General features: G+C 34.0%; 1 protein-coding gene across 14 annotated transcripts in view; it reads right to left on the reverse strand.

Moving 5' to 3' along the window:
- Window positions 1-26,020, reverse strand: part of RYR3 (ryanodine receptor 3) — a 212,354-nt gene that overhangs the window by 55,778 nt on the left and 130,556 nt on the right. For 8 of the 14 annotated variants that reach the window (XM_064658435.1, XM_064658442.1, XM_064658441.1 and 5 more), the window contains exons 47-64: window positions 24,875-25,044; window positions 23,991-24,211; window positions 23,280-23,370; window positions 21,782-21,922; window positions 20,019-20,200; window positions 19,004-19,082; window positions 17,049-17,138; window positions 15,467-15,616; window positions 14,352-14,414; window positions 13,823-13,898; window positions 13,523-13,646; window positions 8,988-9,103; window positions 8,629-8,696; window positions 7,900-8,021; window positions 5,580-5,629; window positions 5,266-5,326; window positions 4,011-4,249; window positions 3,015-3,096 (exon numbers count right to left, since the gene is read on the reverse strand). In XM_064658435.1, coding sequence (XP_064514505.1) covers window positions 3,015-3,096; window positions 4,011-4,249; window positions 5,266-5,326; window positions 5,580-5,629; window positions 7,900-8,021; window positions 8,629-8,696; window positions 8,988-9,103; window positions 13,523-13,646; window positions 13,823-13,898; window positions 14,352-14,414; window positions 15,467-15,616; window positions 17,049-17,138; window positions 19,004-19,082; window positions 20,019-20,200; window positions 21,782-21,922; window positions 23,280-23,370; window positions 23,991-24,211; window positions 24,875-25,044 — 2,125 coding nt within the window. The remainder of the gene's footprint in view (window positions 1-3,014; window positions 3,097-4,010; window positions 4,250-5,265; window positions 5,327-5,579; window positions 5,630-7,899; window positions 8,022-8,628; window positions 8,697-8,987; window positions 9,104-13,522; window positions 13,647-13,822; window positions 13,899-14,351; window positions 14,415-15,466; window positions 15,617-17,048; window positions 17,139-19,003; window positions 19,083-20,018; window positions 20,201-21,781; window positions 21,923-23,279; window positions 23,371-23,990; window positions 24,212-24,874; window positions 25,045-26,020) is intronic. The other 6 variants (XM_064658448.1, XM_064658446.1, XM_064658447.1 and 3 more) reach the window with 1 other exon arrangement.

Raw genomic sequence — 26,020 nt, forward strand, 5'->3', positions numbered from 1 at the left:
GTGGCAGAACATTTGAAAGAAAAATGCTGTGGCAGTTCCAGAGAGGTGTGAACTTAGGCAACATGCTGGGGCCTGGCTAATATTTATTGGATACTGCATGTTATTAGAGAGCACCCTCAGGGGACAGAGAAGGAAAGCAGATCAACAGGCACTGCGGCCACTCAAACTGCAGCTGAACCAGAGAAACAACCCATGCTGGTAGCAGTCACCCCTATAGAAGAGAAGAAATCCAAGACAAAAGCAGTTCACTTAGTGAGGGATGAAGAGGAGGGAGAGCCCTCACAACAGGAAGAAGAGGCAGTGCCAGAGATGCCTATCCCTGGGTGAACTGTGACATCACTGTTAAGATGATCTTTAAGGTCCCTTCCAACTCAAACCATTCTATGATTCTGTGAAAGCCTAAAATTTTGCAGGATGGAAGTTAGAAAACATAAAAAGAATTTCAGAGCAAATTGTCAGCCACTGACACAAAAAGCAAATCATGTACAATACATCATCAAGGAACTGAGTTGTTCAGTAGAATAAATTGAATAAAAAGATAGTTAAAGAAAAGCCAAATTAACTTTTTAGAACATGTTAGGAACCCTTTAGAATATGTTAGAAACATAACTAATTGGAAACATTCACACCGAAGTATGAGACTGTCACAGTCTGATGTGCAAGCCTTGGAGGAAGTGGAAAACACTGAAATGTAATCAAATCGATCTAGACTTTGAAAAACCAAAACATGACAAAAGACTGAGGCAGTAATGAAGAAGCATTTTCTATTATACTACTCTTATAACAGGCTTTCTTGTGTATTTGGCAGCCTTAATTTTGAGAAGCCTCAAGTAGGTCAGTTTAAAGTCTTAATGAACAACCTGGATATGTATATATGACTGAGTACAACTGTTAATTTTGTAATATTTAACTACATCCATCAAAAAGTTGCTATAAATTCTTAACTCATGCAGAAGTTTATATTTCTTATTATTGTTACAGATACTAAAAATAACTTGGAAATGTGTTTCTATGCACTAACCAATAAAAGACCAAGACACCATAAAGGGACATACAATTTTTAGGTACTGGGCATGAAAACAGAGTTTTCAACCCCAAATTTAGGACCTAAATTTCTAATGCAGGAAATAAAAAGAAATGAGTACCAAAATACCTATAGCAATAATACTATACTTGTCAGTAGAGCATTAGGGCTCAAAGCAATAAAGAGTTATTGCATTTTGCATCCAGCTCTACATTTATGAACCATAGAGACATTTAGAGAAGAAATGTCCACAGAGAAATCAGAAAAATGTCAAACATCCTAAAGAAGATAAACTGTCTTTGTACAAAGGATAAAACACGACAATGGAAGTGTGTCTCAACAGGGCAGCACTAGCAATCCAACTAAGTGTTAGTTCTGAGCCCCAGCAGTCAGGAGTCTTGTAGAATTAGCTGAATTATTTCAGCCACGAAAACTGATATTTATCTAAGAAAAAAGAATTGACTTATTCTACAATGAAAGGTAAAACTTCTTAATGTCCCTTCCAAAATTCACTAGGAGAAAAACCTGTACTTTGATCCTGAATCGGAGCATTGCTTAACTTGAATAACTGTTCAAGTCAGTTCAATCACTCACTTCTAAGTTTTGCTGAAACATTGAACAGTATGTTTGAGATCCTACTTCCCACCTAGACACTGATTTCTGTCTACAACTGTAATTTAAGAGCTTGAGACTTGTTAAAAACAAATTAAATGAAATCCACAGTTGAAAACCTCTCACACAGACTTAAGAGACCAATTCAATTCCTTGAATATATCTAATCTGATCGCTCTCCAGTCTAAGAAGACAACTGCAGTAGGCAAAGGTGATGCTGCTAGAATCGATGTAAAAGGTCTAATGCTTATAGCTTTTGCTGATCAAGTGGAGGCCTGTGCTGTGAGCACTTTTTATTGAAAGGCAGCTCAAATATTCTCACATTTCATTTCCTGTGAGAAGACCCTGACTGCTGATTAGATAAGGGGTAAGGCACTTCTCATTTTTCCTATCAGATCTGTGTAAAGGAGTATTTAAGATTTTCAAGCCCAAAAAGAGATGAAAGAGAGTATAGCTTTCTGATTTAGTGATGAATGCATAAATGCCTGAATAAGGAAGTACAAAAGAATGAGCTTGTGCACACATGTGCATGCATGCAGAGTGGAAGGAAAGATCTATCTACCAGACTGCTCTTGCATTTTGCATGGAAGAATTTTAAATAAACTTTGGAAGGAAAGAATTGGAAACCAGCATTCTTCATACTAGGCAAAGCCTCTCCTAACCAGACTACTTGCATTTCCTCCAGTTTAGTCTGTCTCTCTCCCTGTGGATCTTAAACTTTTCATCATAAGAAAGGTCATGAAAATTGCCTAACCTACAACTTTCACAAGCATAGGGATAGGTTATCCTTATCTTAGTTCCTATCTTATGATAGGGTTCTCTTTTCTGAACTGACAGATATGGACTTGGTCCCTTTTTAATGGAAGAGGATCTAAAATCCAGGGCTTGGAAGATAGCACAGCAACTAGATACTTAAAGGAATTGCAGACCCTAGTCTTTTTTAAATGCTACTAACTAATGGTTTCATTCATAGAGTTAAATGTTGTCAGAATAATCTACATATGCTCAGGATTTTATGCTCAGGACAACATTTGAGAACTCTGTATACACTTAGGTGTGAAACACATGCAGTCTACTTAGTACTCAGCCTACATTCCACAGCAACATGCAGTAGACAAACTTAATTGCAACCCATGGAAAAATTTAGCTTTTCCCATGGGAAAAATAAACTCTGCAGATACACTGACATATGCAGGATGAGTTATTTGCTTTTATTTAGTTTTGATTTTTTTTTTGGTGGAACTGAACGCTAAAGTATAGGCAACTACTTGCCTAGTGCACTGTTTCAAATTCACCTTTCATCCAAACTGCCTTATTACCTAAGTAACACACTCCTAAAGAAGAGAAAATTTTACATGCTGAGTGTTACATGTAATACCTTTCAACATAGATGTTCTTTCCAGTCCCAAGAGAATAGAGGCTACAAAGAATTCTGTAACATGAAACTTGTACATCACCCACTAGAGGAAAATAAGAAGTATATTATCAGTATTTATTCAGCTAAAGATTACTTTTCAAACATCTATTTTATGCGATCCGTTTAAAAGCGTCTAAACTTTTAACATATGTATCACTGAACCTTCTGGTTATAGATACTCTACATGGTATTATTTATCTTTAATTTCTCTAATACCTAGTTTGTCATCTACATTTGTTCCACAACCTAACAGATTATCGGACATTCCAAGAGGACAACAGATACTTGCTAATAAGATAATTGCAGGTTATCACACTCACAGAGTACAATTTTAAGCTAAACCACATCACTCTGTGTGTCTAACCTTTAGGTACGTGATCTAAAGTTTCACCATACTTTTAAAGAAAGTATTTTCATGGTTATCCACCTTTTAATTATGACTCAAATATATATAAAATTTTGGAAGATAATTAGAGACATTAGAGCATAATAAGACCATTCACCATATTATTGAATCTCAAGGAGACATTTCAGTATTTTTAAACTAAATGATGCTAAAAAGAGGGAAAACTTATATTCAAAGACCTACAGTAGTTTTCATATGTAAGGAGAAAATCCCCAGGGAATTAATAGCAAGTTGTCTCCTTTAATGAAATAAGAATTTTCTATAGAAAACTAGTTTCATCCACACAGTTGGTAAGACAGCACTTAAGGGGATATTTTAATTTCTCTCTCAATGTTTGAAGAAATATTGTACATAATTAACTTGAAACTTATTGAATATTATTTTTATGCATACACTAGAAATAAGATAGTATGCAGGTGATTTCAGATTTAATGCTGGAAATGTGCATGTTATTGAAAACAGAATTTCATCCTTTGAATCCATGCAGCGTTACTAAAAAGCATTTGTACCATTATAACACAATAAACTTTTTTAAAAAATAAAATACTTACAAAGTAAATCGATTCCAAACTGATGATGTGAAATATGTTCAAAAAACGATGTCAAGATTGGTAACAATGCTACTGTAGTATAATTGATATTTTGTGAAACACCCTTGATTTGTGTTCGTGAATGAGTAAATTTTCCAAGTTTAAGATTTTCTGAAGTTTTTTCCAAGTCTTCAGCAGCATTTTCAAAAAAGGCACGCAATCCTGCTTTGACAAGTTCAGATCCTGATTTCATAACAGTTCTGAAAAATAATAAGGGAAAAAATATTGCATTGAACTTCAGCAGTTGTAAAGAGCTGTACATATGTTAGTTACATTCTATCAGTCTTTGAAGATACACACACGGTATCAATGATCTTTACATTATGAACAGAGAAGGGCACTTACATTTGCATAGTGGTATAAGCAACAATTAGCTTCGGCTACTTAATACAAAATAATAGCAACAAAGACCTTGATTCCATAGTCTTGCCTTTCAAGTTTTTGTGATCTGCTTTCAAACAAGATAATACCTTCTCAGTAAATATCATAAGTGGTGAGAAAGCTTCTCCATAAAATCTGCTCAAAACCCCCCAACTCTTAATCCCTACATTTTTATGGGAGCCCCAGTAACTAGGTATGTAAGTCAAGATACTTCAAAGCACCTTAAATCTGGTAAATTGCAACTGCAATACCAGCGTCACTGTCCCATTCCTTAATTTTTTTGCACTCTTCTACAACTCCTTAATGAAGCTTCTAGTGTTGTTATTCACGCTAAGTTTGTTGTCAGGCTGCTATGTAACATAACTAGGCCAGAAATCAACTCAAATTAGAAAACTATTCTGGTTTCTATCTTAATCTTCATAATCATTTCAATGATAAACAGTAAAAGTTAGCAAATGTAACTATGCTCATATATCAATACACTGCATGCTTCTAATGACAAATTTTCCACTATGCACTAAACTCTTTCAATATCTGTGGGTATCAATACTTGCAGTTCCAAAGTTTGTGTCATTTATATCTCCCAAAATCTTCAAATATCCTTGGAAACAGTGACAAGAGTTTTCAATGTTTTAATGACAGGCATTGAACAAAAATATAGTTGAAACACTTCAGACAAAATCTGCTAATATGATGGACAATATCTGAATCACTGATGCTGCTAATATAATTTATTACAAATAAAGAATAAAAAATACAGAAATGACCCAACTCCTTCTGAAAAGCTTTACAATGCCTTTGTAGTTTGTAGTTGGTACAAATGTTGTAAACTTACCGTGTGTCAAGAGATTGAGCTAAGATGTGCAGGCAGTTCACCATTGTAGCAGAATCACTACCTGGTTAGAAAGAGATACTATGAGAACAATACTAGAACCTGTCACTTCCTGCTGCTTCAACAGTTTACATATTCTTTTAGGTGTTAGCTTAGTAGAAGAGCCATGTTCAATGCAGTCGCTAGTTACACTAGAAGTTTATGCACCATGTTATAGAATTTTGCCTATATTTGTGAAAAAATTCAGGTGTGTTAGAAACAACAGTTATACATTCTTTATATTTTGAACTTTATCAAGATCTTTCTTAACAACTTACCAAAAAGTGAGATCCTATGTCTAACAAGAGCAGCTAGCTTGCAGAACAGGCTAAAGAATTAAAAAACCAGAGAGAGCGAGAGAAGACAAGACAAAGGTTAAAGATTTATTTAGAATATGAGGTAAAGAGTATTAGGAATATGAAAAAGAAATAACAACATAGGAAAATCCTGGAAAGTGTATTTTGAGTTATACATGATAATAACAATCAACTGCATTAAGCAGAATAACATTTTTAATCTTCTGAGGTCTCTCATTTTTTAAGATTCACTACTTCAGAGATGACTTGAAACTTTCTTTTGATTACAGTGGTTTCCGACAATTGCACACTATATGGCTGAGTCATTCTTTATGGCCTATATTTCTGAATAAGATTTTTTTCTTTTTTGTAAGAACAAGAAAAATGAGAAATATTTTAGTGTTTCACTTGGCATTCTGCAGGAAATGAATGTTAGAAATCTTCATACTATTTATAATAATTTGCAAAGATATTCTTTGTAAATAAAGAAATTAATCTATGTTTACCCTCTGATGATGGTAAGATGAATCTGGAAATATATACAGACTAGAAGAGTTTCTGGCAAGTATATCAGAAACTTGCATATCTAACCTATCTGTCAAAATAGTAGAATAATTTAGAGAATAAATCAGCAGCTCTCTAAAGGGGCTACTTTAACAAAGACAGCTAGACAGACTTGTATATCATTTGTGCTATACTTTACAAATGGAATTAGGACATAACAAAATGAAGCATATACCTTAGGAATTGGTATGGTCTCTTACTAACCACAGATTGTTACTGTTATCTTCACAACAGTAAGGAAATACTATACTTCCTATAAGATGAAAATAGCAGATAGTCACTTTTCTCAATGAAGAATGCACAAAGAATTATAAGATATTTCTGAAATTATATTAGCAGATATGTATGCTAGACATCTAACTTCTTCATGTGCCTTGGTAAAGTCACTTTGTATAGCTCTAGTACACATCCTTCTAGATTCATTACGCTGACCTGACTGACTTTAAGGAAGTAACAGGAACATTCAGAGAGGAGGCATGAAACTTAAACAAAGTTAAATGCTACTTCCATCCTCCTGAACCTGAGATGACTTTCCCAGCTACTGGGGGACTATCTTGCACGTTTGTATGTAATATACCTGAGAGCTCAGTAAAACATAATCTTAGGGACTTAACACTCATTCTTACAGGCAACTGCTATATAAGGACTACCACCCACACAGAAGGTGGAAACAAAAGAGTAATAATAGTTTAGAGCAATGCAAAAATATGTTGAAAGATAAACTGAAGACTGGAATCTAGGACGTTGAGTGCTGGGCCTGATCTTGCTTAACAACATGTAAGTAACCTTTAGTTTCAAATTTGATATCTACTTTCCATTGGAAATGAGTTAACTCTGGTCAATGTAGTGAAGGAAAGTAAAAAAAATCTGAGAGCCTACAGGTAAAGTAAGGAAATGTGATAGTAAAACAGTTTTAAATATTACATTTCAAAATTTCCCAAAGAAAATAACTGGCAGCACACCTTAAGTGGAAGAAAAAACCCAGCAAAAAACATATTAAGTTACAGTTATAGTTAAAGCCCAATTAAATATTAATATTAAATCTTAGTTGAGGAAAAATTAAATTCATATTTTTGTATAGGCAACACATTATAAATTAAAATGCAAATATCTCTTTTTAATTAAGTTCTCTAAAATAACTTTGCATCAAATGGCTGACTCAAACCAAATCGGAAACAGTACAGATATCTAAAAATTATTAAATTCCAGCAATATTTATGCAGTGGCAGAAGTAATTTTGTATCAATTCTTGAATCTGTAATTCCCTCTAGAGAGGTTCATCATGGTATTTTTAACATTTTTTTTTAATATATATAAAAATTTAAATAAATGTGACACCATTTAAATGACCCAAGAGTGGAAAAAGCTCTCAACTGGAAACTGCCACCAACAATGGAACATAAACTCACAAGAAACTAAGTAGTTCCATTGCTCACAGAATAATTTATTAATATTTTATGTTATCATCCACAATTACATATCCTTAAATATATAGTAGTTATATATAGTTAATTCTTTAATTATATATACATACATACATATATATATATATTTATATATGTTAAAGAATACTAAAATGAGGACTTTTATTTACTCACTGCTATTTTGATAGAGAATAAAATATTCACTTTCCAGCTGAGGAAACTGAACTTTTGAACTATCTTTCTCTTTAATCTTAGAAAAGTCCTTTATTTATCTATATAAAAACCTCCTATATATTTCTTAATTTTCTTCTTACCTTGCTACCATTTCCTTCTCCTTATTTGATGCATATCCACTGCTGCTGAGGGTTTTTGATGGAGAAGACAGGAAGTAGAGGCAGTGATTTGTAAAGTACTGATCAACTAATGGTAAAAGAACCTAAGAAATACAGATACAAAATATATTTTTTACAGAGCTCAATGGCGAATACAGCAGCAATGCTCTGGTTGGTCAAAGTTTATTTAAAGAATTTTAATTCTGTAACAGTTGTATTTTCCCATTTCAGAGACAAAATCATCTAAATTAAAAATTCAAGTCTTACAATTTTATTTAAAGTTACATAAATAATAAACAGTTACACAAAGATATCTGTTTTGGATCTAATATTGCATAGGAATATTTCTTCCTGATAATTAGATGATGTTATGCACTTCAGTGATCTCTTGTGGTAAAAAATTTCAGAAATAATTAATATATTCAGTGAGAGTATTTAATTTCATGTAAAAAATAAATTGCCTTTTAATTTCTATGTTCCTTCTCATACACAAGCAGATTTATTGAAGTATTTTTAAATATTTGAATCCAGCAAATATACTGAAATATTTTTGAAGATATTTCAAAATGTTTGATAACTATTTGATTGGTTACCACAAAAAAATGGAAAATATATATTACTAATATGTGAAAAGCAGTCTAACATTACAAAGTTCCATATTCTGTATAATGGAATGTATATGAACGTTACTTGAAATACTAAGTCACTCACTTTAGCAAAGAATTTTATTTCTTGGTCATGTGGAGATTTTTCAGTTTTTCCACTGGTTACAATGGCTTCTGCAAGGATACAATCGAGGCAGACACACAAATAAGAATCTGTCTAATAATGAATAACACAATAGCCTTTCAAATAGCCTTGCAAACTTAGTTTTACTGAAATAAAAATAAAACAACAGAAACTGTTTGGCTAGTTACAAATGGGCAAGAATTTAATCGGCAAGTTAAAAGATAGGATTTAAGTTTCTTAAATGCAATAAAAATAGTGTTCACTACAAATGTAAATATATCTATCCGAATATTTAAATATCGACAATTCTAATTATTTTCAGAATAAAATATGCAACTTACCCAAATGTGCAATAAACTCTTGAGCAGAATCAACATATTTTAAAATTTTCTTCAGAAACTTAAAGGCAAACCTCTTTTCCATGGATGAAGCATCCAACTCCATGTCATTCAGGCCCCTGTTTCAGAAAGGATTAAGAGAAACAGCATTCATGATGACATTAGTACAAATGAAAACAGTACTATGAAGCATTCATGCCTTATTATCTTTTATTATGGTAAATTTTTGTAAGAAGGAGAAATTGACTTTCCATAGCAACACTTAGTCATCAAATACCTGGCAAGAAATAGAAACATGAGCTGATTTTAATAAGAGGTATGATAGCTTGTGATTAAAGTATCCATAATATATATATTTTAGAACTTCAGAGTGCTATCTTATTGCACAAACAAAGCTATGGTACCTCTGAATCTAACAAAGTAATACATTGGTCACTCAATTTCTACTGCTGGCACAATATAGTGCCGAATGTTTAGGAAGTCAGCAGTTGCATCTTTACAAAATAAGTTTAAGTACTACCCTTTATTTGACTGTTCACTGTTAAACTTCATTTTTTTCTTGAATTTTATCAAAGACTAAAGTCAAAATTACTTCAGCTACTGAATGAAAACTTCAATGTAAGTAACAAACTACTATACTATTAAAATATTTGAAAAATTTCAACAGTATACAATAATTTCTAAGGAGGCATGTATTATTTATTCTTTAAGATAAATTCATGACATAAATCCTGACTGGTACATGCAAGATATGAAAGAGGAATAAAAATGTGTGGTTGTCAGTGCCTAGATTTAAAACACTGGATTTTATTTTAACTACAAATGAAACCTAAGTGACTGAAATTCTAAAATTCTTTAGGATCAGAGAAAAATTTATGTTGGAAGGAACCTCTGAAAGTCATCTGATCCAAGTCCCATCTCAAAGCAAAGCCAAAAGATCAGGTTGCTCAGAACCTTGTCCAGCAATGTATTGAGTAGCTTCAAGGATTGAAATCTCATGATGACTCTGAAGAGCCTACAGTAATTTTTAACCACCCCTTCTGGGAACAAATAACGGTGGAATATTTTCATATGTATAACCGGAATTTTCCTTGTAAGAACTTGTTACTTTTTAGGAGACAGTGTTTTACTTCATAGTCTCTATAACCTTGCATTAAGTAGTTGAAGACAGCAGTAAATCCCATCGTATCCTTCTATTTTAAAACTGAAAAATCCCCCTTATCTTTCCTCAGTCTTTCCTGGCATGACATGCATGCCAATCCCCAAAGCATTTCAGTGGCCTCCCACTTGAGCAACTCTTCTCAATGGTTTCCTTAGCACTCGTGAGCCAAAAACTGGACAATGTACTCCTGATACAATCTCATGATCACAAAATGGAAGGGGAAAAAAATCACCTCCATCAACCTGCAGACCACACTTAGTAATAAAGCCAGTACACAGTCAGCCTTTGTCATCACAAGGACATATTCCTGATTTATGTTCAACTTGCACAATTCAATGTGCTCTTCTGCATAGATGCTCTCAGGCTCAGTTCCCCTATTCCTGGGGTTATTCCATCCTGGGTATAGGACTTAATGCATTTACCTTTGCTCACCCTCACAAGAGTTCTGTCAGCCCATTTCTCCAGCCCATCAAAGTTCCTCTGATGGTAGCCAAACTCTCCAATTCTTTGCTAAGGGTTCATTCCACAAAACCGCTCATGATGCATTCTGTCTTGGCATCCAGGACAAGAACAGGGATTTTTTTTTCTTTTTCCTTTTGAAGTCACATAACGCTATAGGGTTTTTAATTTATTCTGTTTTCAAACATATTTACTTTTACAAGTTGTTGTTTCTTTCCTCTTTGTTTCCTTGAGGTTTTCATGTACATTTGTTTCATGTACATTTGCAACTTCTTCATAGTCTCTTTATACCAACATTAAAAGGACTATAAGTTATACTTCAGATTTTCTGTTGATAGATGGTGTTTAACACCTGGGACATCTAACTGCCTTGCCAAGTGAGGAAGCAACTGAGTAACATTAAGGGAAACCTCTGGTTACCCACAATGGCAACTTCATATGCTTCTGTACAGACTCTTCAAATAGTAGCAGATAGGAAGAGTTGGCCTTTATCAATTAGAGAAAATGACTGGGCTAATGGGAGAGACTACAGAGGGGTAGTGTACTGAACAGCGTGTCTGAAGTAGGGAAGAAGGGAGGAATCGGTAGTTTGAGGTACTGAGGCAATAAGAAGGAAAGGAACAAGAAAGCAGGGAAGATGCTGGGCTCGTTGTAGTATGGAAAAAATGATCATTTGTACTAAGATTTCTTAGCACTGTGTGGGACTTAATTAGGGAGAATAAATGAAGATTAGACTAACAGTTGTAAAACAGCTATGAGATTAATCCAAGGAAAAAAGTAATTCTGTGGTAGAAGGTTGATGCAGCAGAAATTTTAACAACAAAAGTATCTCATAATAAAATGGATGTTCTTGACCATATCAGAACACAGTTAAGAGGAAAGGAACAGTTATAGTCTGGAGATACAGAATCAGAGAACTAAGGAACCCCTTCTAAAATCGTTTTAAACATAAATTTAGAAGGACTCTAATCTCCCATCTTACAGTTACACTTGAAAAAAAAAAATTCTATTTGAAGAGTTCTAGTTTAAATACTTTTATGAACTCCTATTAATTTATATATCACCTGTGTAATCAAATTATTGGATCTGTATTAACAGCTATGTATGGTTGAGAGGCACCTCCCGCTGCCTCACTCTCACAAAGGAGACTAAGTATTTATTTGTATTTTCAGTGAGATCACTGGACATATTCTCCTTTTGAGTTTATAAGAAGTCACAGCTCCAAAGAGACTACATGTACTTTCCTAAATATTGAAATACATTGGTGGGTTTGTGAAATAACAAAAGCAGCAGCAAAGGAACTTATAGAGATTTAAAGATGCTTAACAAAATATCACGTTTTTTCTAACATGTACTTGAGTAAGGCCTGAGAGATTTATCTGTACATCACAAACACACAAAGTGCTTCAAAAGTGTTCTCAACAAAGAAAGAAGAGAAAAAAAAAATAAAGCAGCAGAAGCAGATGGTATATGTAAGGTACACATGCTGTTCCACCTATACATTTCCAATTATAAACAATTTCTATGTTTTAATGCTTAGTCCAATGTTTTTAAGAATAATATTCTGAAAATGTGATAACTGCAACGAGTACTTCAAAAGATTTTATACATATATATATATATATGCAAATATTCATCTGAAGGAAACATTGAGAAGAGAATAATTTTGATTCATCCTTACACAGACAATTGCTGCAAACTCCTCACCCACACCAATAGAGAGTTTGAACGTGCTTTTTCAAGTTGACTTGTCCCATGAGTTAACACTGAAAACATTGCCCTCCTGACATAAAGAGACATAGCTGCAAAATTTGAACAATTCCATTGGTGCTTCAAAAGATCATTCATTTTCAGGAACTAATCTTATTCAATGGCTCTAAAGCAATTATGGAGGATATAAAAGTATTTGGTGGCATACCTACATTTTGGATTCAGGCTGGGAGCCTACATATGTGGCAGGAGGGAATTTCTCTCTGTACTAGTGCAGAAGTGTATATTTAGAACTGTTTTCTCATATCTTAAGAAATGTAATTAATTGTTGAAGCCAACAAAGTTACCTTTTGCAGGTCCTAATCATTGATATGTATAAATTTCTGAGTATACTTTTAAAAGGGATGTGGACTTGAAAGTAGAAATAAATGAAAATAGGACATGAAGAACATTTACAGAAAAATTTGTTCATGAATACAGTTTAGTTTACAAAAATGTTTAATGTCAGCAAAATTGTGGTTTCCTATGTGCTTAGGTGTTCCACATACAATAAAAGATGATAGTTTAGTATAATAATTCACAATTCCATCATATACAGCCAAAAAATACAGTTTAAGAAGTCATTTTAATTTCACTGACACTGTAATGCCCCACAGGCCAGCTTACTTTGAGACACAGCAATTTAAGTTAGAGTACAAATAATAAAGTCTATGCTTCTGCTTGAGCAGAAGTTAAAGATGAAATGCCCACAAAATAGCCACTTTGTCTTATGGAAGCACAGAACTCAAACCAGTATTTTTGTCTTACGAAAGCACAGAACTCAAACCAGCATTTTTTCAAAAACTGGATTAAACCCCAGTTTTACGTAGATGTGTTTCAGTATCAGAATTCATATTTATTTTCCTGTGATCATTACTGACAATGCTGGCTGCTATCAGAGAATTTAGATGCTTAAATTCTCTGCTTTTTTAATTACATTACTGTTGCATTTTGTGTTTACTATGATCACATACTCATAAAAAATAATACCTGTCTATACTATTTCAGAAGGGTCTTTCTGAACTTAAAAATAACAAATACTATGATTTATAGAAGATATGCCAAATGGTAATTATGTTAATAAGTACCACACCGCAGTGAGATAAAAACATCATGCTGGTTTGCGCACTGAATGTAAACAAGCATATCAAAAAAATGTGCAACTTACCGAGATATGATTATACCATTGACTTGAAGGAATTTAAACAGCTCTTGTGCCTTTTCACGGTCTCGTGATTTCTCCTTGGCTGTCAGTGTATCATAAGGTACCAATAAAGGATGACTACCTCCACCTTTAGTAAGTTGAAAAGCTGTTAGTTTTTCTATTCTAAGATTTATTTTAATTCATCTATGAAAGGAACTATTCAATTTTGATTGTCTTACACTGTCTTTTTTCAGATTGCTTCTTCTCCCTCATTTTCCTTGTCTTTTTTTTTTTTTTGGTGTAGATCACAGGATTTTGGCTTACCTTTGCTTTCCAACTCCATTTTCTTCTTTTTGGCCCATATATTATGGTAGTTTTCTGCCATTACCTCAACCATTCCCTATGTTACCACCAGAAAAAACAAAATGCAAAATTAGAAGATGACGATTAAAAATTCTGTAATTCTACATAATTTTACTATCTTGGGTAAAGTCTACACTCTTGTGGCAAAGAAACATCATAGTTAAGTGTCAGGTCTATGTTCAGGTGTTTTTTGAAGTCAGCACAAGCACAGGATACACATATATCACATACTATTATCAGCTCCTTCCCTGGCTTCGTGATAAGTTTTTCTGAGAACTCAGAAAGCACCAATGGCATGAACAGCAGAATTTTTGTATGTTTCATTTTTCCAGTATGTAAATAGTATGGCATGCACCTTTTTACAACAGCATATCACAACCACAGTCACAGATACAGTCGTAAAGCCTAACAAAATTCAGCTCATTAATAATAATAAAACCAAATCTATTCATTCTTTTCAGCGCAATATATGCAAAACACAAAGACAAACCTGAAGCTCCCTAGAAAGTGCCACATTAGAGAGATCAAGTGGTGCCGGGATATACCCATTTCCCTGCAGGGAAATAAAAAGATAATTATTTTCAGATAAAAGTGTTTCAGATAAAAGTATTCAACTACAACATCTCTTTTGTTGACCTGATTAGAGTAACATCATTCACAATTTTAAAGTTTCTTGTAGAAACTGTGTGCAGTTATTGTTTTGCAATGTACTGAAGATACACAGGATGATTAAGAGAATACATCCGCTGATGTGGAAATAGGAAAGTTGTGCAGATACTTAGATCTCTCTGTTTGCAAGAGATGGCAAGTTGCTAACAACTATGCTTTTAGCCTAAGAGAAGAGACCAATCACGAGACATACGAGATGTGCCTTCAAAACATGACAGAACAGTGTGGGAACAGCCTGGACAAACCCTATACTAAAGACAAGACAACACAACAAAAAGATAAAATAGGTTATAGTCTTGAGGAATTTACAGACTAAGAAAAAGGAGGAGCATGATGTATTTACAGTCTTCAATTGTTTAAAGTGGTAAAGCTCTGTGCAACAAACCTATTAGGTACATGTTAAAAAAGCTACAAATGAAAAAAAAATCTATTCTCACATCAAAATGCTAGGTAATATATACAATAACCTAAAATTTTTACCTGTATATTAAAAAAAAGTGTCAAATGTGAAATCTCATATGTCAGTCATAATTAGAATCTAGAAAAAAGCCCATTTTAGGCTCTCCTGTTTGACCAAAAAAAGAAAATTTCTAGATTTGTTTATTAAAAAATAAAAGACTTCAAATATTCTGCCGTGTATTCTTTGAATGACTATATTAAAACTCTCTTTAGTTCTTCTGAGAAAATGAAAAGCAATAGCTCTCTGATATGGTCTCTGATAGCCTTACTATCTTAAAAGCTGCTGCATTTTTGGAATCCACTCTTCAGTGTTATTTCACAGTGTTTGTTATAGTGACATGACTTTCAATCTCAGAACTCTAACATTAAAAGCTTTTTTTCATTAAAAGTATATAAAACTGACATAATTGTGTAAAATTTTATAGTAAATTAGTGAACAGGCCTTTTGCTTCCTAAATTTAAGCAATTCTACATTACCTGACTAGACTGAGATATGCTGCGAAGTTTTTCATTTTCACGCTGGTGTATTATTGTTTCTCCTCCTTCCTTGGTCCTTTCTAGGCTCCATCCCAGGGCCAACATGGTTTTCAATGATTCTCTGGCAGGCCAACGATAAATTTCCTTTTCCTTTGATGACAAAATGCAAAATCTCTCTGTTTTTAGTAAGTAGCGAGAACTCAATAAAAATATTCTGTCCTTCTATATAAATTGTCACATACAACAGAAGTATATAAAATTTGTATATTATATGAGAACATACGATATAGTTCTTTTCTCATGAGATGGAAGCTTTGAAATATCATTTTTTTTATTCAGTTCTTAGTGTCACTTATTGCTGGGATATGTGTTAGAAACTAACAGCTCTGCAAGGAGCTCTGGAGCAGTAATGTTGATTAGATCTGGAAACTTACTCATTGATTCCTCCAGCACAAAATAATAAAAAATTGGTGGTACTGTAAGTGCTATGAAATTATTTAAGCAAGTGTGTATATTTGAATACATCAGCACTCAAGGCCTTTTTTTAGTCTTTCTATATTTATATCCACTCACAGATACAGAACATTACTGAACTATACACCTCTTCATATAAACACAGCTGTCGAAAAAAAAATTAGGGAACAGCCTGTATTGCAACACCCCTTTGAAAAGTAAAGGTGTTGGAGAAATTCTGAAAAGTTATGACAAAGAAAATTCAGAGTATACCATATTAAGACTTTTCAAATAAATTTTAATAAAAGTATTTCAGTTCATGCCGTAAATTAGAATTTTCCTGACAGTTACTTAACATGACAGCTTTTATGGATGGACCTGATTTTTAGGTTCAAAAAAGTTCTAATTTGAGACAATTTAGAAAATTCTCTTTGAACTGCTTAAATAACAATTCAACCAACAATGCTTTGACTCCTCTCCAAAGATTCAAAAGCAATTTACAAACCTTAGGAAACTAAACATTTTGAATCCCTCTTGATTTTTGTCATCTCCATTTTCTGAACAGAAAAAACATGGTAAAGAGGGACAAATTTAATTGATTTATTTTTGTCTTCCAGTGAATCATTGCAAAAATAAGTAACAGAATTCAAATTCAATTCAGTGTTCTGACAACTAGAAGACATTCGTGCCTAGTCAAGAAATTCAAATAAAAATGCATTTAAAATAATTTAAATGCTTTTCTGCATTTTCAACTGAATCATCTACACATTCTTTACATCTTTCTACCATCTTTCTTGAAGATAAAATTGTCTTCAGATATGTTAAATTACACTTTCATCTAAAACCCAGGAGTTGCTGCCAGTCATTCCTCATCCATGGAAGCCTGAAAAAACTGTGCTACTGATATTTTGAATATAAACTGGTCCAGGCCTATGAAGAAACGATGAATATTATGTGTAATGGAAGCAAGTCATACAAGATTCAATGTAAGATTAACTAAACAATCACTTCAGCATGTAGATGGACCTATTTGTCCTTCTTCCTTTTTTATCATATAATTGAAATAGATTTTAAAAAGCAAACAAATCAATCTACTTTGTGTTAACACAGCTGAAATTTCCTCTGCTACCTTTTCAGCTAAAGTTTTGAAAGGTCTTATTAATGGGTGAGTCTTCATATTTTCATCCAGGGAAACGCCATATTTCCATCCACTATTTGTCTGGAAAAAACAAACAAACAAACAAACAAAAAACCACTGAAATAAGCTGAGAACAACATAGATAAGTAACAGCAAATTAGCCAGTTTACTCTGTCATATCAAACTGCTAATCTACTCCCACAGCCGCTCAGTTCCTCAAAAAAGAGCATGCAACCATATGTGGATACACAGGAACAAATCATGGCCTGAATAGGTGCGATCTGTGAGTAGTAGGTCTTATGATACCAGTTCTGAGCCTAATATGCATTGGCTCCCTTCAAGTGGACTCATGCATTGAGAAAGTACTGACTGAGGCAAAAAAGATTGCCTCAACTCTTTGGGAGGCTAAAGTGAAAAACACAGAGAAGAATAGGTAACATTAACAAATTAAGCACTAAAGAATATAACTGTAATGAATCCTCTACCTTAAACAATATTAACTGACATTTATGGTTTGAAATTAATATTTGTATAGTTACATAGCCATATATATGTGTAATTTTCTCTACAAATTTTGCATACATAGCTCCCAAACAACAGAATTGTTATTTTATATAACTATACCATAAAATTGCTATTCGTTATTGTTACAAGAAATTATTTAAGAATTTATTATCTTGTTTTAGAGCTGCGTAGAACTAGTGAAACAGAAACACGACACAGTGACAGATCATTTGGGAAACCATAGATAAAATTAATACATAACAGTCTTCTTAAAGCTAATAAGAAAGAAAAGCTATAATTACTTTTTCTGATATAAAAAATGATATTAGACTGTATTTTCTTAGATCATGGAGCTGCTGCAATAAAATTGAATCTCTGACTCCTAGTCAAAACCCACCATTACTGGGTAAAATGAAGCCAAGAACTATATATTCTTACTTAAAAAAACAAAACAAAACAAAACAAACCAACACCAAAACCCCAAACCAAAAACCAAACCAAACCAAACCCCAAAACCTCCAAAATCAAACCAAACACCCCTTTTTCAGTCACCTCAAATCTGGGAGTTTGGATTGACAGGAAGCTGAACATGAGCCAGCAGTGTGCCCAGGTGGCCAAGAAGGCCAATGGCATCCTGGCCTGGATCAGGAACAGTGTGGCCAACAGGAGCAGGGAAGTGATTCTTTCCCTGTACTCAGCACTGGTGAGGCCACACCTTGAGAACTGTGTCCAGTTCTGGGCCCTCAGTTCAGGAAGGATATTGAGGTGCTGGAGCAGGTCCAGAGAAGAGCAATCAGGCTGGTGAAGGGACTGGAGCACAAGTCCTATGAGGAGAGGCTGAGGGAGCTGGGGTTGTTTAGCCTGGAGGAGTCTCAGGGGAGACCTCATCACTCTCTACAACTACCTGAGAGGAGGTTGAAGCCAGGTGGAGGTTGGTCTCTTCTCTCAGGCAACCAGCAGCAGGATAAGAGGGCACGGTCCTAAGCTGTGCCGGGGAGGTTTAGGTTGGATATTAGGAAGAAAGTTTCTACAGAGTAATCAGACTTTGGAATGGGTTGCCCAGGGAGGTGGTGGATTCACCATCCCTGAAGGTATTTTAAGATGAGACTGGATGGGGCACTTAGTGCCATGGTCTGGTAACCACAGTGGTAGGGGATCAAGGGTTGGATTGGTATCTCGGAGGTCTTTTCCAACCCAGTTGATTCGATGATTCTATGATTCTATGATGTTTATCCCAATACATTCTTTGAAAAAGTGACAAATTCCATTGCATTCTCTTGAGCAAAAAGTTTCTTCCATATATCCTAAATAAATATGTAGACATTCATACACTCTGAACAAGGACCTATCAGTTAAACTATCCAGTATTTCTTTCAATATTCATCCCAGGTATTATTTACTAGTCCTTTTATGGCAGTTGCCAGTCTTCAAATAATTCCTACCTTATCAAAGGCCCATTTATCATGGGAATGTTCAGCATATTTGCTTATGATGTACTCCAACTTTTCAGGAAGTACAAGGCTGTAAACAAAGAGGAGCATGGTCATTCAATCATAACTTACAGCAGTCTGACTTATGAAAAAAATGTCTGGATAATATAACACTAATCAAAATACTTCACCTCCAGATGAAGGTGAGACATTTGGCTTTGCAATTCTCTTTTCTTTAGAAGAAATGTCACAAAAAAGGCAGAGCTATAAGGGCATTTACAGAGAATCTTCAAATACATAACAGTTGCACTTATTAGCAATGAAAACCTGCTTCACCCTAATCTACTGCTAATTTTTTTGCTAATTCTTAATACAGAATAATATTAACATGGATGTTATACATTGCATAATGATGGAAGAGAAAGACTTTAATAGCAAGGCTCAGCTAGTGATCCTCAGTTCTTGAATATAAAAGTATTAGAAGTCTGTATTTTAAAAGCACAAGATTACTAGGAAGGCCAAATCTCTATTAAATCATCCTACATTATCTGCTTATTTTGCCATGTCAGGTTTTTACAGATCAATTCTCAAAATAAGGTGAAGATTTTACAAAAATCTGGCAATAACCCAACTGAATCATTTACCAGATTTTGATGATCTTGTACCATTTGCCATAAACACACTCTAAATACTTATAGTATCAAATGCACATATCCAAAACATTTGAACTATTAGACAATAGGATACATAATAAATATAGAATTTACTATGTACTGTGCAGATATAACATGGAAATATATTTAACATCTGTGCAGTGCTGAGAAGAATATATTTTATGTAAACAGGATATATTGCAGTGAAGTATTTGGCAGGAGGAAGCAATAATCCCTATACTACTACTGAGAGGTCCTAATATCACTAACAGTCTGTCACTAGCCAACTCTCTACAGATGAGAAAAAAAATGTTAATAAGGAGTAGTATAAAAATATTTAAGGAAAGGAAATCACTATGATTTATGAGACTCACTTTGCTGTACTGACAGGTTTAGGATCAAAATTTCCTTCTGGATCCATTGAAGTCTGCTTTTCCAAAGTTGACATAATTCGTGTATCTAAATAATCAGGGGGCAAGGCACCAGCTATAGCACTTAGACAGGGCAAAGCCATTCGAAAGAGCTCTGGATCATACTTCTGCAGGAGAGATAGGAACTGGTTGGAAAATCCAATAGAAAAACATGCAAAATGTTAGTGAAAACCAAGCTGCCATATGCACAAACATTAGAAGATGCAAACACACAGTAAAGCGCATTTAAAATTTAAGCATAGAGCAAAATTATTGCTGCATGGCATCTATTTTTCATTATATCAACTTTACATATTCTTAAGACTACACAAATTACACAAGAGCATGCTGACACTGTGTAAGTATATATGAGTACAATGCAAGCTTCCTTTGAGCCATGAAGGCCTACAGAGGAGGATCAAGAGTTGTTCACCTTGTTACAGAGCATGATCATCTATAAAATAATGCCTTAGTTCTAAATTTACTATTTCCTACCTTAACTGCAGAAGCCATTTTTATTTAACACTCTTTCCCCTCAAACTATTTCAGTTTAAAACATACTCATTAAAGGAAATTTTGTTTTACTGTAGCAAAGTCAGTTCATTATTTCTAGTAATCTTAGTACAAAACAGAACAGTGGAGAACACCGTAGCTCAGATGATCACAGATTTACACAACTCTTCTTTCACTGGGCTGATAGCCATTTGCAGAAAAGTGAAAATGCTATTATAATGAGCCACCAATATTGGCAGAAACATATCATCTTCATTTATTTGTTAAAAGCTAAGATGCACTGATTGGAAACGTTTCGTGTCAGGCCCTCCTGATACTCCTTGTGCTTGTGAAAGCAGTAAGAGGGAGGTAAATGTTGCTAAAATCAAATACAAATAAAGCTTAAAAAGCCATTTCAGAATAATGCAAATATCATCGTCATTTCCATATTATAAATCAGAATGCCTAGAGGAACAATCATCTAAATCTGTTGCTTCGAATGGGAACATTAGTGAGACACAATGAAAAAGATTTGTTACTGTCCCATCGTGAGATCTTGATTTTTGAGCCCAATGAAGCACAAAAAGTATTTACTCAGTAGAGCATTTCTCCCACCAGAAATGCAACTTTTTCTTACTCAGAGAAAACTGAGCAAGTTAAAAATCCCAAGATCACACTTTGGAACATGAAAATGGAAAAATGTTTGTTTCATAGAATGTTGCATCATATCTCCTAGGCTGAGCAATAGGCAGAAAACTAAAATAATACAACTGCATGTTAGAAAACAGACAATATAAATTTACTGTGCATATACCAACAATTTGATAAGGACGTACATATATTTATTAAAATTAATTTTACGCCAGTAAAAAGTACGTACAAATATTTAGTAGAGATAAGATAGGAGACAAGACCAACATCTTAGTGCAGCAAGCACTAATCATTAGTTGTGTATATATATGCATATATATATATAGTGTGTGCATGTATTGCCTCATTACTGGTGTAAAGCTTATGGGTATATCAAGATAAAGATTTGACATTTCATTGGTTTGGAGAGAATCTTTCAAGATTCAGCATTCAATTTTTCACTTCATTAAAAGCAGTCATTGCTGTATCTCCCATATTAGAAGAAAAAACTGTCAAAATAGGAACTTTCTGCTCTTGGCACAGCAAATTATCACTGTAATGCTTTTATGGTCACCCTGTACTGTAATGTGAATGGCAGTCATTACCTTATGAGACAAGGAATCAAATATTCCCCAGAAAAGTTTTTCAGTTAAATGTAATTCTTCTTCTGCTGCAATTCCATAGCTTCCCATTCCTGAAGGCAGACAATAGTATTTCCAGCACTGCTCATAGTGATTTGTCAGAAGCTAGATTTTCAAGAAATAAAAATGCATGTAAAACTTTGGTATTTAACAAAACAACAAGCTGTTTTATTAAACTGTTACAAGAGTAGTATAATTTGTCTCTGCTTTTTCATTTCCAGAGGCTCATAATAATGGTCCTTTTTTCCTTTTTCATTTTGGGAGAGCAGCAGAGCCCATATTGTGAAAATATAAAGCCTGTATTATCTCCAACTGCTGCTGTGGAATTCTTAGTGATGACAGGGAAAAGTAAAATTTCAGAATTGTCACCATTTGAGTACAGATTAGCTCACAGAATAAAACCAGAGACAATGAAATGGGTATGCAGTAGGACATGATAGATTCTGATAAAAAGTTTTACCAATTTGAATTGATTTTACTCCTTTCATTTGTGGTTGATGGCCTCAGTGTTATTCAAAACACTGCAAAGACACCCGTAGTTCACCCTTTTACCTGCGACTGCTCTTCTTTGGAAAAACAGATGGAAAGAAGTATCATACAAGCAATCTGTAATATACCAGTTAAAGAGCTAGTATACTGATTATTGATGCACTTGCCACTGATTTCTTCTTTAGAACTAAAAATTCCTATCCCACGGGAAATTTTAAAATTTCTTTTAGCATTTAGCATTTTGGTTTTTACTGCAATTCTGTTTAGGAAGGGAAAATAATAATTAAAACCCCAAATCGAACACTCCCTCTTCACCTCATTTTTAAGAAAAAATTAATGCTGCTCCAGAGTATGTTTGTGAATATGGCAGCTCAGCTTTAGAGTATGACAGAATTTCAATTCTTCTGTAAGAAGACCTAAAGACCTAAGATCATACTCTTTTATCCAATGGGAAAGTGAAGCAAACCTGTCAGAATAGTCAAAATCTCACATTTTTAATTCTCTATTTACAGAACAAGAAGATGAATAAGACTTCTGTTACAGATTGTTCAAAAATAAGAGGTCAATTTTCTTCCCTGTGTCCTGTCTCTTAGATTTCACTCAGAACTCATTCCTGGACTATGCCTCCTACCAAGACTTATTATAGTTCATATAGCAGCAGAAAAGATATTGAGATAACACTAACATTTAATTTGATACATTCAAATACTCTTTTGCTGAAGTAGTGAGAAAGTCAACAGTTCACTAAACAAAATTGCATAATCAACTTACTATATACTGTTTACATTAGGCAAGATTTCAAAAAATCTGCAAACATTTCATTAAATTTGAAAGACTTTATAAAATGCTTACATTATTTTCAATTGAGAATTAATTTCACATTGCTTCACCCTGCCTGTTCTGTTTTTAAAAACATGATGACGACAGTTTATTTTGAAATTTCATGCTGAATGCATGTACAGAAAGTATTTACCTTGAGAGGCATTTTACAGTATTCATTGAGCAGGGGCACATCAAAAACTAGCCTTCTCAACAGCTGTTGTAGCATAGAGGGACGTAAGTGGCTGTAATTTTAAAAAATGTTATTAGTAAATGTCATACAGTTCAGCAAAAATGAAATAAAAACTGAATTTACATATTGGGATACAAAACAGTCATTAAAAGTATTTTGTAAAAGCAATGGTAGGTGCTTAAGGAATCTCATCTACATATAGAATGATATAGCACAGAAAGTTATGCTACTTCTTGGCCTTCTTAAGGGAAAGCCAAATCAACATTTCAATTCCTAAGGGTCAATTCCTCATTGTTCAGTTCAGCTTTAGGACCAGCTTTAGGAGTTGTTTTTGGAATACGAACACATTGATCCCTTAAGTCCTCAACACACAGAGTCAGACTTGCCAGAACATTTTTGGTAATTACTGGGGTTTTGTTTTTACAGATAATCAGAATTTATTCTATATCACCATAAGCCTGATATCAACACAACAGTCTCTATAGTGCAGTACCCAGAATGGAAAAATTAAATGTATTTTTTCTTCAGAAAAAAAAATTGTCTCATACAATGGTCATTTATTTCATGCAAGAATAAAATAATCTTAGTTCTACACTATACACAAAGAAAAAAATTGTTAAAATACGTATTCTGCACAAAAGAAATCAATCTATACACAGGTGTCATACGTACTGGCAAATAGCAAGCAGGCATTCTTCGATAGTGTCTCTTTGTGCTTTTGTAAGGGACCGTCCCTTGGATAACCTATATATTGTGTGAAGCATGGAGTCAACCAGAGAGGCGTGATGCTCTGTTCCAGAAAAGAGGGGAGCACATCTTTTGAGTAATGGAAACACAGCTGAGCAAATGTATCTATTTAGCGCGAGAGCTGCCTCTGTGGTACTTAGAGAAACCTGTATGAAGTAGTAAATGACTGTTAGTATCACACTGAGTAAAGGTTATTAAATACGAAGTCTATAAAACATAATACTTAAATACTCCTTAGGTTCCCTTAGTGGCTGGGTGCTAACATGATATTCCCAGTATACACATGAAGACAAAATCCATTTTTTCTCAACTGGAGAAAATCCAAGCCATCCACTTTTGTCCTATGTCTTGCCCCACTGCACTTTTAACCAATAGTGGCAGAAGAGAATATGCAGATTCTTTCTTTAAAAGATTAGAAAAACCCACTAAACATTAAGTAGTACTTTTCATCTCATTAATTTCTTCACACATATGGATTTTCAGTGTAATTATTGGAAGCACACATAAAATAAAAGCAATCACTAGGCTTATTACAGTATACTCAATCTATTTATTTCATTACTGTACAACCTATATTAAAAGTTTTTAAACTACTTTACATTGTTGCTTCATAAGGTGTTACTGTGTGCTTGTAATCAGACTTAAGCACTATAAATTAGTAGTAACTGAATTAATATTGGTTTTGTTTTATAGCCAGCCTATAACACCTTTATTAAAAAAAGCCGTTTTGACTTGAAATTCCATTTTTTTTACACTTACAGGCCACTATAGCTATCCACTGCACCTAAACTCCATAGCAAAATACGTACTGTATCCAAAGAGGCAGAGGCTCTTAAATCTGGTAAAAATCCAACTTCCAGTAGGTGAAGGAGGAAGCTTTGGTCCTTAATACCATAGACACGGTCCAAGAAGAGTACCATGGGTGCTTTATGATCAGGACAGAAACTTGCAGACATGTCTGGTTCATTTACTGTGCCATCTGCACAAATATATAATGCAAATTTTAATTGTAGATAATTGATAAAACAAGAAACACCAAGACAATAAAAGATGCTATAATTGCATTTAGTGTGTAAAATCACATATTCAAAGAAAATTATATTCTTGTTTAGTTTTCTTGTATGCTGAAAAAGAATAGTAAGTTTTCACTATTTAAAAAACCTTATTATTTTGCAGTTTATTAATCTTTGACTCTTAAAAGCTTAGAAATGAATGGTAAAACATTCAACTTGTCTCATTACAGAGAAAGCTTACGTGGTAAAATTAAAAATAAGTATTACTGCAAATACCAACAAACACAGCAACTGTGAAGTCAAAGAAGGTTAAGAAGTTTAATTTTTCTCTCATGTAAACTAGACTAGAATGAACATGGAATCCAAGGGGAAGATGACAATAACAACTGCTATTGACTGATGTCAATTGTGTATCTGATAAAACATCGCTGACTGAAAAGGGGTAAACACAATTCTTGTGAAGCAGAAAGCACAACAGAAGGACAGAAAGGAGAATAAATTATTTTGCCCTAGAAGAAAATGGAAGACTGGTAGTTTGTAGCCCATGGAACACAGAGAAATTAATGTGAAACATGGAGGTCATAATGCCATAAAACCCCTCATCCTCTGTTGAGTTTATGCTTTACAGAAAATTTTGGGTTTTATGGTTACCTTGGAAGTTATCTTGTGGAAATAAATCCACCCTGGATAACCATATTGATCATGTCTAGGAAAGAATCAAGTCACCCAAGAAGCAAGAAGGCTATGATCAATACACCTCTGTAATCTGAATTCTGATTCTGAATTGGTTTTGAGTTCCAGAGTAAAGAGGGTGAAAAAAGTCTTGGTGCAGAGAGAGCAGCAGATCCACACCCTGGTTTCAGGTCTTCTGTGTATACACACAGTACACAAGGTTCGTGTCTTCAGAGAATAGTCTCATTCTCCAGAGGAGAGAATAGAGGA

The sequence above is a fragment of the Pseudopipra pipra genome, chromosome 6, assembly GCF_036250125.1.
Source record: "Pseudopipra pipra isolate bDixPip1 chromosome 6, bDixPip1.hap1, whole genome shotgun sequence".
NCBI lineage: Eukaryota > Metazoa > Chordata > Aves > Passeriformes > Pipridae > Pseudopipra > Pseudopipra pipra.